The sequence below is a fragment of the Heterocephalus glaber genome, unplaced genomic scaffold, assembly GCF_053883595.1.
Source record: "Heterocephalus glaber isolate CG9 unplaced genomic scaffold, H.glaber_assembly_v1.0 deba00001457, whole genome shotgun sequence".
Classification (NCBI taxonomy): Eukaryota; Metazoa; Chordata; class Mammalia; order Rodentia; family Bathyergidae; genus Heterocephalus; species Heterocephalus glaber.
The window spans coordinates 29,651,709-29,665,404 of record NW_028258305.1 but is presented as its reverse complement, the minus strand read 5'-3'; the positions used below and the strand labels follow the sequence as shown (position 1 = coordinate 29,665,404).

The 13,696-nt window shown below is 39.1% G+C and overlaps 2 protein-coding genes across 28 annotated transcripts in view; one reads left to right on the top strand and one right to left on the bottom strand.

Annotated features, from left to right (window-relative positions):
* The window catches only part of Sos1 (SOS Ras/Rac guanine nucleotide exchange factor 1), a 166,418-nt gene that overhangs the window by 4,580 nt on the left and 148,142 nt on the right, over positions 1–13,696 (bottom strand). The window contains exons 23-24 of one of the 3 annotated variants that reach the window (XR_015453000.1): positions 6,095–6,292; positions 5,302–5,406 (exon numbers count right to left, since the gene is read on the bottom strand). Coding sequence is in view for 2 of the 3 variants with exons in the window: in XM_087216115.1 (XP_087072241.1) it covers positions 6,194–6,292 (99 nt within the window). In the remaining variant the exon portion in view is untranslated. Of the gene's footprint in view, positions 1–5,301; positions 5,407–5,856; positions 6,293–13,696 lie in introns of those variants that run through there. The other 2 variants (XM_087216115.1, XM_087216114.1) reach the window with 2 other exon arrangements.
* Positions 1–13,696, top strand: part of Arhgef33 (Rho guanine nucleotide exchange factor 33) — a 191,438-nt gene that overhangs the window by 49,783 nt on the left and 127,959 nt on the right. For all 25 annotated transcript variants that reach the window (XR_015453001.1, XR_015453002.1, XM_087216118.1 and 22 more), the window contains 5 exons: positions 1,532–1,661; positions 7,765–7,897; positions 9,459–9,542; positions 10,772–10,855; positions 12,761–12,909. Coding sequence is in view for 23 of the 25 variants with exons in the window: in XM_087216118.1 (XP_087072244.1) it covers positions 1,532–1,661; positions 7,765–7,897; positions 9,459–9,542; positions 10,772–10,855; positions 12,761–12,909 (580 nt within the window). In the remaining 2 variants the exon portion in view is untranslated. The remainder of the gene's footprint in view (positions 1–1,531; positions 1,662–7,764; positions 7,898–9,458; positions 9,543–10,771; positions 10,856–12,760; positions 12,910–13,696) is intronic.

Below are 13,696 nucleotides of genomic sequence, written 5' to 3'. Positions count from 1 at the left end.
ATGTTGATGGCAACAAAACTCAAAATAGATTTAAATCATGGAAGCAGCCTATATGCCCATTAGCAGATGAATGGATAAAGAAAATGTCCTATATATTGGAGTACTGTTCAGCCATAAAGAAGGATAAATTTGAGTCATTTGTAGGAAAATGGATGGATCTTGAGACCATAATAAGTGAAATAATTCAATCACAGAGGGTTAAATATTGTGTGTTTTCTCTAGTATGAGAGACCAAAAATATAAATAACTTAAAGAGCAAAATTAAAGGGCCATATTAAGAAATAGGGAGATAGATTTTGTAGACATGAGAAGGGAGAAGGGAAGGGGGCAGCAGGGGGAGTAAAAATTATCACGAGGCAATGTGTGTGTGTGTGTGTGTGTGTATATATATATATATATATATATATATATATATATATATATATATCAAACACCAAGCTCAGTGTAGTCACTGTGTACCACAAACATATACTGATAATAAAAAAGAAAATTTAAAAAGTATATATATTTTTCTCCTCTCTTTTATGGTACAAACTTATTCAAATACCTGAGTATCCTTAGCTAATTTATGTCTTTAAAAGGGGGATAAAAAAAATTCTGAAAATTTTCCATTATTCAGGCTTGTAATAAGTGGGCTTCATAATAGATAGGTCAGGAAGGTAGCAAACTAACTTTCTGGTAGCTGAGCTCTTCATGTCAATGTCTGAGGATTTTTTCCTTTGGGCAGTTCAAATGATTTTTATTTTTTGCAGTACTAGGGATTGAACCTAGGGCCTTTGAACTGAACTACATCCCCAGCTGTTTAAATTTTATTTTTAAACTTTGAGACAGGGTCTTGCTAAATTGCTAAGTTTCCAGGCTGAACTCAAACTTGTGATCCTCCTGCCTCAGCCTCCCAGAGTGCTGGGGTTACAGGTGTGTGCTACCACACTCAGCTAATAGTTCAGTGTATCAAGTGGAAGACCTACCAGTCTCGGTGCCTGCAGTGTTAATCCTGGCTGCTGGCATTCTGGGCCCTGCGTGGGAGGGGGCCGAGGGATGGCTCACTGCTCAGAATGCCAGCCTTCTCTGTACCTTCTTTTCATGTTAGTATCTCACTTTGCCCTCTTCCATGTCGAGAGGCTTAGCCTGGATCCCCAGGTAGAGCTTCTCTAGGTTTGCGTTTTCCATTTCCCATGGGCTGGAAGTAAGAATGGCAAGTAGGTAAGGATCTGGACCTTCAGTTGTACCTCATGTAGATTCTCATCCATTTCATTTGTTCCAGCATCACCCTTATTTTCACTTCTGTGATTGGTAGCTCTAATCATCCTTCAGCCTTTCTGCTTCTTTTCAGTGCATTTCTTCTCTCCAGACAGGAACAAAAAGATTTTGTGTCCTTTGCTCTGTTGAATGAATTGTCACGCATCCATTCTGTTTTCCAGCTCCTAAAAACTTACTGATACTGTTTTCAATGTGTTTTTGTTGTTTTCTATCCTTTCTTAGCATTTTGGGAAGGTGTGACAAAAATTTCTTCATTTGTTTGTTTTCAAAGCTAAAAGACAAACTGTGGCTCTAGAACTGCTGGAATCTGAAAGAAAATATGTCATTAACATCTCTCTGATCTTGAAGATAAAGGCAACATTCCAGGGGTCAGATGGAAAGAGGAATTCTAAAGAGAGAAGGTATCCATGTATTCATTGCCTTTGTTTTTCAGATTGATTAGGATTTAAGGTAAGTTGCTTATTGTTTCCACTTTGGGAATTCTGGGGCCTCTAAAGAGTTTCAGAAACTTTCAAAGTTGTCTTTGAAAAGAGAAGAGGCAGTATTGGCAGGTAACCCTTGGCAAATCCCAAACTTAGATTCTCAGAAGGTGAGAATATACATATAGTCTCCTGGGCCTTCAGGGTTTCTGATGGGTCTGCGAAGAGCTGGACATTGCTCTCTATTGCCATCTGCATGTCCCCATGGGTCACAGGTCTCACAGAGGTACAGGAGATGAATATGGTGGTGTGAAGCACTATGCAATCATTAGATAAATGATCCAGGATGATATAACACTTGTTCAGGTGATCCCACTGTACCAGGTAATGTTCAGGAGTGTGCGTGCGTGTGTGTGTGTGTGTGTGTGTACCTGTGTTGTAGGGCAATGATTCCAAAAGGTAGGCAATGTGTTGTAACAGCATTCTAGCCCTAATGTTACAACACTCTTCCATCTCTACCTGTTTGTATTTAGATTTTCTCTCCTTCCCTCTCTGGTGGGAGAAAGCAGGAGGGAGAAAAGTAAGACTGGTGAAAAAGACTAATGTAATAAAGATTTAATAATCCAGAATAACTGGGACAAAAGGCCAAACCCAAACAAATGGGAAGTCTAGAAGCTAGGCCTTATACTAGGCACTTAATTTATAACTTCATGAAATCTTCACCAGAACTGGGACTGGCGATGTAACTCAGTGATGGAATGCTTCCCTAACAAGTTCGATGACCCAGGACCCAGGTTCAACCCGCAGCACCATATACACACGCACGCACACACGCACGCACACACACACACACACAAAACACCCTGCCATCATCACCACCACCACCACCACCACCAGAACTCTGTGATTTCTACCATACTGATGAAGAAACTAAGATCCAGCTAGATAACTTAATTAGAAACTAAGATATACCATTTAGTGATGGAATTTAAATGCAAGCCTTTCTGTCCCTGAACCTTACATTCTTTCCGTGTCATACACATTCTCTAAGGACCCTGTAGTTTCAAGGTCCCTTGACTAACAGCAGTATGTAAAGTTTCTCAGACAGCAAGAAAAATGAATTTGTCTCTTTCTATTTCAAAACTCAGATTTCTTGAACAGCCCACAAATTCTTATTTCAGATCTCAATTGGCTTGTTAAATAAGATACTAAATATGTTAGTAGCTCTAGTGTAGTCAAATTCTTTTTACTTGCTGTCACTTTCTACTATTTTGATGTTGTATTGTGACTTAAAACAGAAAAAGGAGTGGATCTCGCTCCCAAATTAAAAATAAATTAAAGCTATGATACAATCAATCAAAGTAAAATAAGTTATTTTATCATATCCATGATAATCATTTTTTGAATTTTTAATATCTATTGTTTATAAAATAGCACCAATATTTTCAACATTGACTGTTTTTTGGTGTACACGGTCTAAAAAAGAACAACACAAATTCTTATATGAACTAGAATGAAAGTACCAATAGCATGTTACCAAAAAAATACTCTTTTACTTCAATTATCACTCCTAAGGCAGTATGCACACATGAGATAATCATTTTCATGTTAATTATTTGCCAAGCTCTCTTTTTCATTTCATAGGCCAAACAGAGAAAAGCTTCAACTCAGTATTCTTAGTACTAAAAAACAAAGTCTCGGGCTGGGGATTTATGCCACCTGCCACACAAGGTCCTGAGTTCAATCCCCGGTACCAAAAAAAGCAAAAACAAAAACTAAAAAACGAAGTCTCTGGTTCTGAGCAGGCAGTGTTACCACTTTTCTACCCTAGAGTTAGGTTTTCATTATCCTTCTTCATTCATCAAATTTACCCTTTCTTTCTAGGCTTGCCTGAAACCTCTGTGTGCCTTAATAAATCTTTTTTTTTTCCGGTACCGGGAATCGAACTCAGGTCCTTGAGCTTGTGAGGCAGTCTTAATAAATCTTTTGACACCTACAAAGATGAAAACAAATTTATTAACATGTATTGCCTTTCCTATCACAAACTGCAAGAGTTCCGCACTCCCTGTCCTGTTGTAAGGTTATTAAAAAATAACACCCGTGACAACTACAACTTGACACTTAAACCAGATATGCCACATGTTCTCAAACTTATAAAACTTTAGGTTTTCCCTGGGGGCGGGCAGTGAATTTCTCAAGAGCCTTCTCAGCCTATTGCAAGTCAGCCCTGTCCCAGGCTGGATGGGCTGGAAGTTGCAGGGCACACGTGGCCAGCTGCAAACCTGGGCATAACTTGTGAGCTATGGATCATTGTTGAAAGATTACAGGCATTGGAGTTCTGGGCTTGTTTTGAATCTGACTCACCTAGACAGAGCCATAACCCTAAGATCAAGCAGTCCTGTCTGTATACTTGTGGGGTGGATTGATAGGCCAAACTCCAGTGAGGAAACTGCCAAGAACACAGTGAAGTCTGTGCTGCAGATAACCACTAGATGGCGCATGTTTAATCATCCATGCCCCTCTGAGAGGGTTGTAAACTGTTGAAGTACAGGAGTTATTTTGATCCTCCACTGGACTAGCAAGAGTGAATTTATTAATTTGACACTATAACTGGATCTTCCTTGGTTGCTTTTATTTTGGGGGGTGGGGGGGTACCAGGGATCGAACTCGGGTCCTTGCGCTTGTGCAGCGGGCGGTGAAACCACTGAGCTAAATCCCCGGCCCCTTGATTGCTTTTAGTTTATTTCCATCACCATTTAAAAACTATTTCGTTGGGGGTTGAAATAACTTTGAAGGCTCTAGAAAGAACACAGTACTCATACTGCCATAATTTTGCTCCTGGTAAGGAATGGAAAAAAGCTTAGCATTTTTAAAAATTTACAAATAACTTTATTATCAAACACACACACATACAGAAATTAAAACTGTTCAAAGAAAAACAATGCAAAGGAGAAAAAACTACAATAATATTCAAATACAGAACTCAACCAAAACAAAACTGAAAAGCACTTAAACATTTTTCCATATAACTTAAAAAAAATCTCAAGCACCAACAAGACACCAGAGGATGTGATTTGTTTCAGAAAGATCCCTAAAACCAACATTGAACAAATAGTGGTCTGGGAAAAAAACTCCAGTTAGCTAGCATACTCCACATAAGCCAAACTTCTGCCTAATTTAAATTTCGATACAGTCATATGTATCAGTCATATGTACAGTCATATGTAAAAGCTTAGCATTTAGTATGGTTTTTTGGCGGGGGGGGTTGGTACTGGGGATCGAACTTGGATCCTTGCGCTTGGACAGCAGGCGGTGAAACCACTGAGCTAAATCCCCAGCCCAGCATTTAGTACTTTTGTCTTCAATAAAGTTGCTTCTGGGAGTCAGGTCTGGCAAAGCAATAAAACAGATTAAATATGTCTATACTTTCTCCTTCTTTCTCCCTTTACTGTCTATCTCCTGCCTCAACTCCTTCATATTCCTCCCTGATTTCAAATAATATTCTTGTTAAATTATTTTTAAAAAGTGTTTTCAGTATTTGGCATGGAACTTCTGTAAGTCAGTGCTCTTTACGTAGCTTTTGTTTCCACAATAATTGACGTGAACATTAGCTTTCTCTGACCTCACTCTGAAATCTCTTGACCCGAGTGGACAGTCCAGGAGGATGTTGGTACCAGTTTTCCAACTCTGGAAGTACATTTGTCATGGTGTAACAGAAGGAAGCTTTCTAGAAGGAAAAAGAAAGAAGGTGGATAATCCAAGACACATACATAACTTATATAGACAACTCATCACGAAGTTAGATCTCACCATGATGCCCTACCATCATTCAGGCCATACCACGGATATTACCCAAAATTATTTATAGCCTCTGGGTGGGGAGAAATCTTCGTACTAGATCTTTTTGCTGATGCAATGTTTTGTTCTTTCAGTACAATCATCTATACTGGTTTTGTCCCAGTCCATGTATCTCCTACCTACCCCTCCAAATTCCCCTCTGGTCTAAACAGGGATTACTTAGATCTTCCAAGCTCATAACTCTACCTGTAAGAGTTATATATCTTCCAAACCCATAACTATCAGTATGAGCTCAGCTCATATCAAGAGTTCTCTCCTCTTGTGTTTAGGACCAGATAGCTTTCCATGTGTGGAAACTTTCTGAAGAGGAGGTAGGGGGTCCAGAATGAAATGTGGGAGTAAAAGATTTCCCCATACCCTGTTACGGTGTTTCTGCGTCTTCTCTGAGCTACAGCTGCAAGGAAGTCTTTGTTTGGCTTGGAGATGGATTGAAAAAGCACCCCCTCAATCTGATTTCTCTCTGTCTTTCCAACAAAGGTTTGCTTATTGACAAAGCACCTCTATTTTCTTCTAATTTACTCCCATTAAACCCCGGGGAAATATTTAAATAAGTTCACCTCTCAGTGATAAGCAGGTCATTTTATCTTCGTTAAGTTTGTTGGGTTGAAAGCACAAAGGAATTTATTTTCAGTTTCCCTCTGTCACCAAGTTAGAGTTCAGATCAGTTGTGGCAAACCTGTGGCACACATGCTGCAGCAGGATGTTTGTATCACGGAAAGCTCTGAAAGGTTTACCATCACTGGATTAGATCCTCCCTGTAAAACAGCAAAACTCCATGGTCTTCTGTTTTTTTCCTTCCTCATTCCTATAGGCCCCTGGTCACTCCACTCTTATCTATCCAGGCTCCTTTCTCCTTCCTCCTATGGTTCTCTTTCTACCTCTCTTCTGCACTCCACCTTTCTCTGACTTTTCCCTCCTGCCCTTCATTTTCTCTGGGGAAAAAAATGAGCCATATTAAGAAGTAGAAGAGAAAGACTTCAGGGTAGGAAAGGGGCTCTGTGAAACTCCAGGGAGTAGCAGGCCAGCCCTGATCTGTAGCCTCTCAAGGCAAGAATCTGTCCTTGCGGAGTATGCCTCTTAGAAACTGCAAGAAAGGGAACAGGAACCCACTCATTTGTCCCCAATTCCTTGAGCTACTAGTTGTCAACTGTGAATAATTTTTCCTACTTACCTAAGTAGCAATCTCATATCCAATAGCTAAGAATAACCAACTACCACTGTAAATGCTGTCATCTACCACACAAATTAGAATAATTTGCACATCAAATTGGAATAACTTTAAAACACTGAAAAATATTTCCCTTAGTATTCCACTGAGTGTAACATTAAATGAGAATAACAGGTTAGCTTTAAAGTGGCCATTCAAGTGATGTACTCTATTTGTTCAGTGTGCATTTGTATAGGGGCTGTCAGGAAAGCAGTCTTTTTTTATAACCTGAGGATATTTGTTGTGAGGTATACAGTGACAATTTAAAAAAAAATTCCTAAATGCAATCCAGGTATACTTGGGAGTTTGAGGCAGAAGATCACAAGTTGGAGACCAGTCTGGGCAACTTGGTGAGACCCTGTTTCAAAATAAAATAAATAAAGGGAAAAAGGGATAAGGTGGTAGAGCACTTGTCTGGCATGTGGGAGACCCTGTTTGCTTCCCAGTATTGCAGAGAAGAAAGAAAGATAGAAAGGCAAATGAGAAAAAAAAATAAGATCCCACATGCAGACCTGTGATTCATGAGTATTTTTTTTCTAAGTTCTTTTATTGGTACATTTTAGGTATACAATTCGTTTACATTTATCATTGGGTGCTTGTACCTGTACATGATGTATCTTGGTTCTTATTTTTTCCCCATTACCTGTGCGCCCTTCACCCCCTCCACCCTTCCCTATTTACACAGACATCATTTCCATTTTTTTTCTTTTCTCATAGTTTTTCCTTTCCCTCCTTTCCTTTCCCCTTCCCCTCCCTTCACCCTTTCATCTTTGGACCTTTTTTCCTATTTCAAATTATCAATTATCATGAGTATTTTGTGTGTGTGTGTGTGTGTGTGTGTGTGTGTGTGCCGGAGATCGAACTCGGGACCTTGCGCTTGCGAGGCAGGCGCCAGAGCCACTGAGCTAAGTCCCCAGGCCGTATCATGAGTATTTTTGAATGACTGTGAAAGTGGAACCCGCTGCTTGTTCTTGTAGGGCCTTCCTGGTTTGTGTGATTCTTTCTCTGTTCTGTTTCAAGCCTCTTCCCTGGCTCTTTACGGTACCTTGTTCAGCAGCACCTGGATTTGCTTCATGCACTGCAGGAAAGGGTCCTGAAATGGCCACGCCAAGGAGTCCTTGGAGACTTATTTCTTAAATTGACAAATGATGAAGTAAGGTTTTTTTTTTTCCTCCTTCTATAAACTTTAATTTTATGCATCTATGTGTCACTTGTCTGTTTCTCTAGAATGAGTGAATTTCAGAGCTAGAGCCACTGATATCTAGGCTAACCTCCATGTCCTACAGTTGCAAGAGTAAGATATTTAAAGGCTTTGCTGAAATCACTCAGCCTTCTAGGTAGTTGGATATCTGTGAATAGGACTCTGCTAAATCTTCCAGCTTTGGGTTCACAACTTTATATTGTACTGTAATTGCCTCCACTGAGCATGCATGTGTGTATATGTGTGTACATTTATACACTCATGCACATCTATCTATATTGGTGTACATATAGGGTATATAAATGTGTATATATTTTCATATGTAATTTTCATTCTTTAGAGATTTAAAAAAATTTTTGATAGGTGGCTATTTGTCTTGTTTTCACTTTTTTGGAGAAAAGGTGCTAAGTTTTGAAATCTCTCTAATGTTCTACAAAGAAAATATGATTGAGGCCAAAAGTTGCAAATTTAAATGATGGTAGGGCCAGCTAGTGACACAAATGTGTTACATGAGCTGAATGTAATATAATATAGACTGGTGGGAATTGTGCTGAAATGGAGCATACGTAGTTTGCTACAAGGAATAGCTACACAGCTTTATCCAACTATTATTTAGGGAAGAAGGACTGGAGTGGCCAGAGCTGATGTTTTAAGAGAAAGCAGGAAGTACAGAATTTTGTATCTAATTTCCTTCTTTTTAAAATACTGTGTGGGATAATTAAAATTAGTCTGCAAGTTTTTACCTGCAATATACCTCTGCATATAAGTGATTCGCAAACATGATTAACAGGGCTAGGGGTGTAGTTTGGTGGTAGAACACTTGCCTACCATGCATGAGGCACTGGGTTTGAGCCTTAGTACCACCTTAGACAAAATTTATATTTCAAATGTGGGTAACAATACAAAGTTTACTTGTATAGAAGAGAGTGGATGTGATCTATCCCCTGATATTACTTTCATTCATTTGTATTCAGTATGCTTTCAGGAGCTAAGCATTATTGCTATGGGAATATAACTTTGGAAGCTATGAGTTGGTTTCTTGAAGGGAAATTGCAGAGGTGAATACACAATTAGCTGAAATATGCAATTAGTTGAAAACATTGAGAACCACAGATTGACATTAGTAAAAGGCAAGTTGGGCAAAATTTCTCATTTAGATGTAGAGGATTAAAATTAAAACGATTTACAAAACCAAAACATGTGATTTTATAATTTAATAATTTAAAAATACTTTTTCACTTTTCATGACCCTCCTTCCTCCCATAGTTTACTATTTTACTGTCATTAAGGTGAGACTCTTGAGTTTTGCTTCCAAGCTGCAGTGATGGTTATCTTAAAACCAAAAAGATTTTTTAAAAAGATGAATAAAAACTGCCAAAATATATTGAAGGACATTTAAAAATTGTGAAGATAATGTTTGCAAAGTACACCTTTTGGATATACATGACTCTGTAAATGTATCGTCACTCCTGTTTCCAGGTTCTTACCATGTATTTTTGTCTTTGTTTTAAAGAATAATTTTTTGGATTATTATGTTGCCTATCTGAGGGATTTGCCTGAATGCATCTCATTGGTTCATGTAGTAGTTCTGAAGGAGGTAAGTCAACTCTCTCTGTGCTGTCCTGTTTACAAATGTCCCCTGTATATGTTGCTAATGCATCCTGTTAGTACTGCACATGCACTCTGAGCTTGTTTTCCAGGCTGAGGAATGACCTGAACAGAGGATCAGTGTTGTTGCTTTGGTCCTTGCCCTGCTCGACTTTGTTCCACTCCGCTGGAACTATGGATAGTCAGTGTTCTAAGCAGAGCTCCTTATGCTGTAATCTGTATGCTCTATATGTGAGATTTTTTTTTTAGGCTCAGAAAATATGAATCTCAATATTAATTTCAAATCATCCAATTTATAAGGTTGTAAAGTGGCTCTTATACTGTTTTAAGCATTTCCTTGCTGCTGCAGTGATATATTAGGTACTTCATAAGGTAGTGGTACCTATCTATCAATTGTAATTTTTTGGTTTGGGGGAGTTTTTTGGTGGCAATGGAGATTGAACTCAAGGACATCCCCAGCTAGTTATTTTAGGTTAATATGAGAAAACAGTAGCAGAAGCCACAAGTCTGAGAGTTAATCAAGTAACACAGGAGACAAGTGGCTCTGTTTTCCTGTTTCTAGTTCAACCTACCCCTACTCCCAACCCAGTATAATCCCTACGACAGGTTGGCATTCAGCAAAAGGGGAAGGAAGAGAAGGAAAGGGAAGACAGAGACAAAAGTCCAATGTGTTCTCTGCTTCCAGGATAAATGACTAGTTTCCAATCGCATTCCCTTCCTCACTCTCCTGAGACCCCAATACACCCTTTAGCCTGTTAGTAAACCAATGTAATGATTATTTCCTAGGCAACCATTATGAATTTATTAAAATCAAATGTAATTTATTGAGCACTCAATTCTATCTAGCACTGTGCTAAGATAAGGGTGGAGAAGGAAAGGGTGTTTTGGGTTTTTTTGATACCGAGGATCGAACTCAGGTCCTTGTGCTTTCGAGGCAGGCAGCAGAATCACTGAGCTAAATCCCGGGCCCAGAAAAGGGTGTTTTGGAAATCTGGGTGGATTCAACAGAAGTATGTGAAATGTTCCCTACTGGAGGATTGTTTCCTCCAGCATATTTCTGAACATGCAGCCTCTCCAAAGAGAGATCAGCGCTTCGTGCCAATCTCTGTGAAGAAAATGCTTTGGGGATACAGCTTTCCTACTCTGGTGGGACTGACACTGGGATTCTGCTGCCAGAGTGGGAGCGGTACTGAATGACTCTACATTTCTTTCATTCAGGGTGATGAAGAGATTAAATCTGATATCTACACACTGTTTTTTCATATAGTCCAACGCATCCCTGAATATCTGATACATTTACAGGTAGGCATGGCTGGGCAAGCCACCAAACTGATTTTTATACTAAACTATTATTTTTTGCTCTTAACTTAAAAATATGGTAAAAGTTTCAGGAATCTATCAATATTTCCAAGAAGTGCTTATGTTTATTCCATACCCAATTATGGGTATACCTGTAGTATGAACTAAAAATCTCCATATCCAAAAATTTTGACTCATGATGCCTACCTTCCACCTCTGGTGGTCCAGGATCTTTCGATAAGCACTCCCACTAGATTCCAAGCACCTTTAGCCCCTTTCACTTTGGTTTTACAGCCATCTGTCACCTTCTGGTATTTAATTGTCTATCTAACCTGCCCACTTAACTGCTAAGCTAATTACTTTTACTTGCCTTGAATCTCAGGTTCTACCTTACAATGCTTATGCTTTCACAGTAGAGGTTTGAAGAAGCTGATGAGCTGATTTTACACTATCGTCCCACAGGGATTGTAGCAGCTTGAAGGGAGTAGAGCTGAGAGACTTGCCAACCTCTTACTAGTCCCTCTTCTTCCCACTACTAATTGTTGATTGATCTTAAGTAATTCAGTGAAAGCATCTAGAAATACTTGTGATTAATCTCCAGTAAAAGCAGCCCAATGTCAACATTGAGAAAGTTTTCAATTATATGGGGCTTTAGGTACTAAAAGCATTTTCTCAACCAGTAGCATGTGATAAATAAGCCCTGGTTCTACCATCTGAGTTCCCATTCTTTTATTTACTAGATGTGCAACCCAGTAAATATCATTTAACTTCTCTGTACCTCAATTTCTTTATTTGTTAAATACATGTAATAATTGTACCTATTTAATAGAGTTGATAAAAATTAAATAGGGCAATATATGTGAAGGATTTAGTATGAGGCAATAGGAAGTGTTCAATAAATGCTAGCTTTCTGAAATCTAAGTCACATGCATATTCTACTATAGGTATTTTAGTTCATTGTTTTTTTTTTTTTTTTTGGTACCGGGGATCAAACCCGGGTCCTCAGCTTGCAAGGCAGGCAGTGGAACCACTGAGCTAAATCCCTGGCCCTATTGTATGTTACTATAACAAAATACCTGAGGCTGGATACTTTATTTCACAAAAGTTTATTTTGGCTCATGCTTTTTGGAAGTCAAAAAGCATGGTTCTGGCACTGGCTTTCTAGTGAAGCTCTCATGGTGGATAGTACCACATGACAGGAGTGTGTGTAAGAATAATGGTCACATAGTATAAGGTAAGAAACAAGAGAGGAAGGAGCAGGCAATTTTTTATAACTCATTTTCACAGGCGCTAACTCATTCTGTAAGACCAGCATTAATCCCTTTATGAGGGTGATCATCACACAATGACATCTCGTTTTTTCCTACCTCTCAAAGGTCCCACCACCTCTCAGTACCATTGCATTGTAGACCAAGCTTCTAGCACATGAGCCTTTGGGACCATGAACCTAACTATAGCCAAACCATAGCTGCAGGTAATGTAATATCCTAGAGAGGCCACCAGGCCAAGCTTGATCATAATCATCAACCCAAGAGCCATCCCCATCAGCCACACATGATGTCTGACATTCCCATTAGTCTGACTTATTTAAGGCATTGCTTATAGATAGTAATTGTTAGAATGCTTTCATTACTTAAGAGAGCTAATTAGTAAATCCTAACTTTTCAAGTGGAATTATTTTATGTTTACATCCAACTCAAACAGCAACAACAGACTTATTTCCCCTAGGTGTGATGGACAGAGAGCAGCAAGTTTGACCTTTCAGCTTATTAGATGGGCCATATGCACTGTTGTTAGTTGTTTTGATTAAATGGCTACCAAACTTACAATAGGACATGGTAAGGTGCAGAAGAGACAAAACTTTTCGTTCTAATTGTGTCATACAGCTATCTTTTTCCTTCTTTCCAGAATGTCCTCAAGTTCACAGAGCAGGAACACCCTGACTATTACCTACTACTGGTGTGTGTTCAGCGCCTCCGAGTATTTATCTCACACTACACCCTGTTGTTTCAATGCAATGAGGATTTGCTTATTCAGAAACGGAAAAAGCTCAAGAAGTAAGGTTCTGATGGTGTATCAAAGGCTTCTGAGAACCAGGACATAAAGCAGTCAATGTGATGTCTGTCACAAGTAACTGCATCGTGTGTTAAGTGGCTGAAATAGTGTCGGGAAGTAGAGGGGAAGAGAGGGGGAGGGAAGAGAGGTGGGCAGGCTGGCTACAGGAAGACACCTAGTGGTTGCTGGAAATTAGGGGAAAAAAAAAAGCACTTTCATTCTAAAACTTTCTCTTATCTCATACTGTTAACTATCTCAAAAATATTGTTTCCCTAATCCTGCCAGGTTTAAAATTGCCACTTAAAGATCAGAATCGTTTCCTTCATTAATCTTTTTTTTTTTTCTTCTTTTTTTGGTACCAGGGATTGAACTCAGGGCCTCCCGCCTGTCAGGCAGGTGGTGTGCCACTGAGCTACATCCCCAGCCCTCCTTCATTAATCTTTTATGGAGTACCTATTGTGTGTCAGGTACTGTCCTATACAGTGAATATAATGCAATGAACAAGACAGCCAGACATCCTTGCCATGAAGTTTACATTTTAGAGCTGGATGTTGAACAAATAAATTAGATGTAATTACTAGGGATAAAATAAAAATAAGTGACAAGTGGGAAGTTTGAATAGATCTCACACTATGAAGAAACAAGATGTGATTAGGAAGCATCTGGGCTTCAGAGCAAACAGAAGCAACCCATAGCAGAACTTCCTAGTGATTTGGATTTCCTTCAACCTTACTGTAACAAGGGGCCGGGGATTTAGCTCATGGTTCCGCCGCCTGATTTGGAAACGTA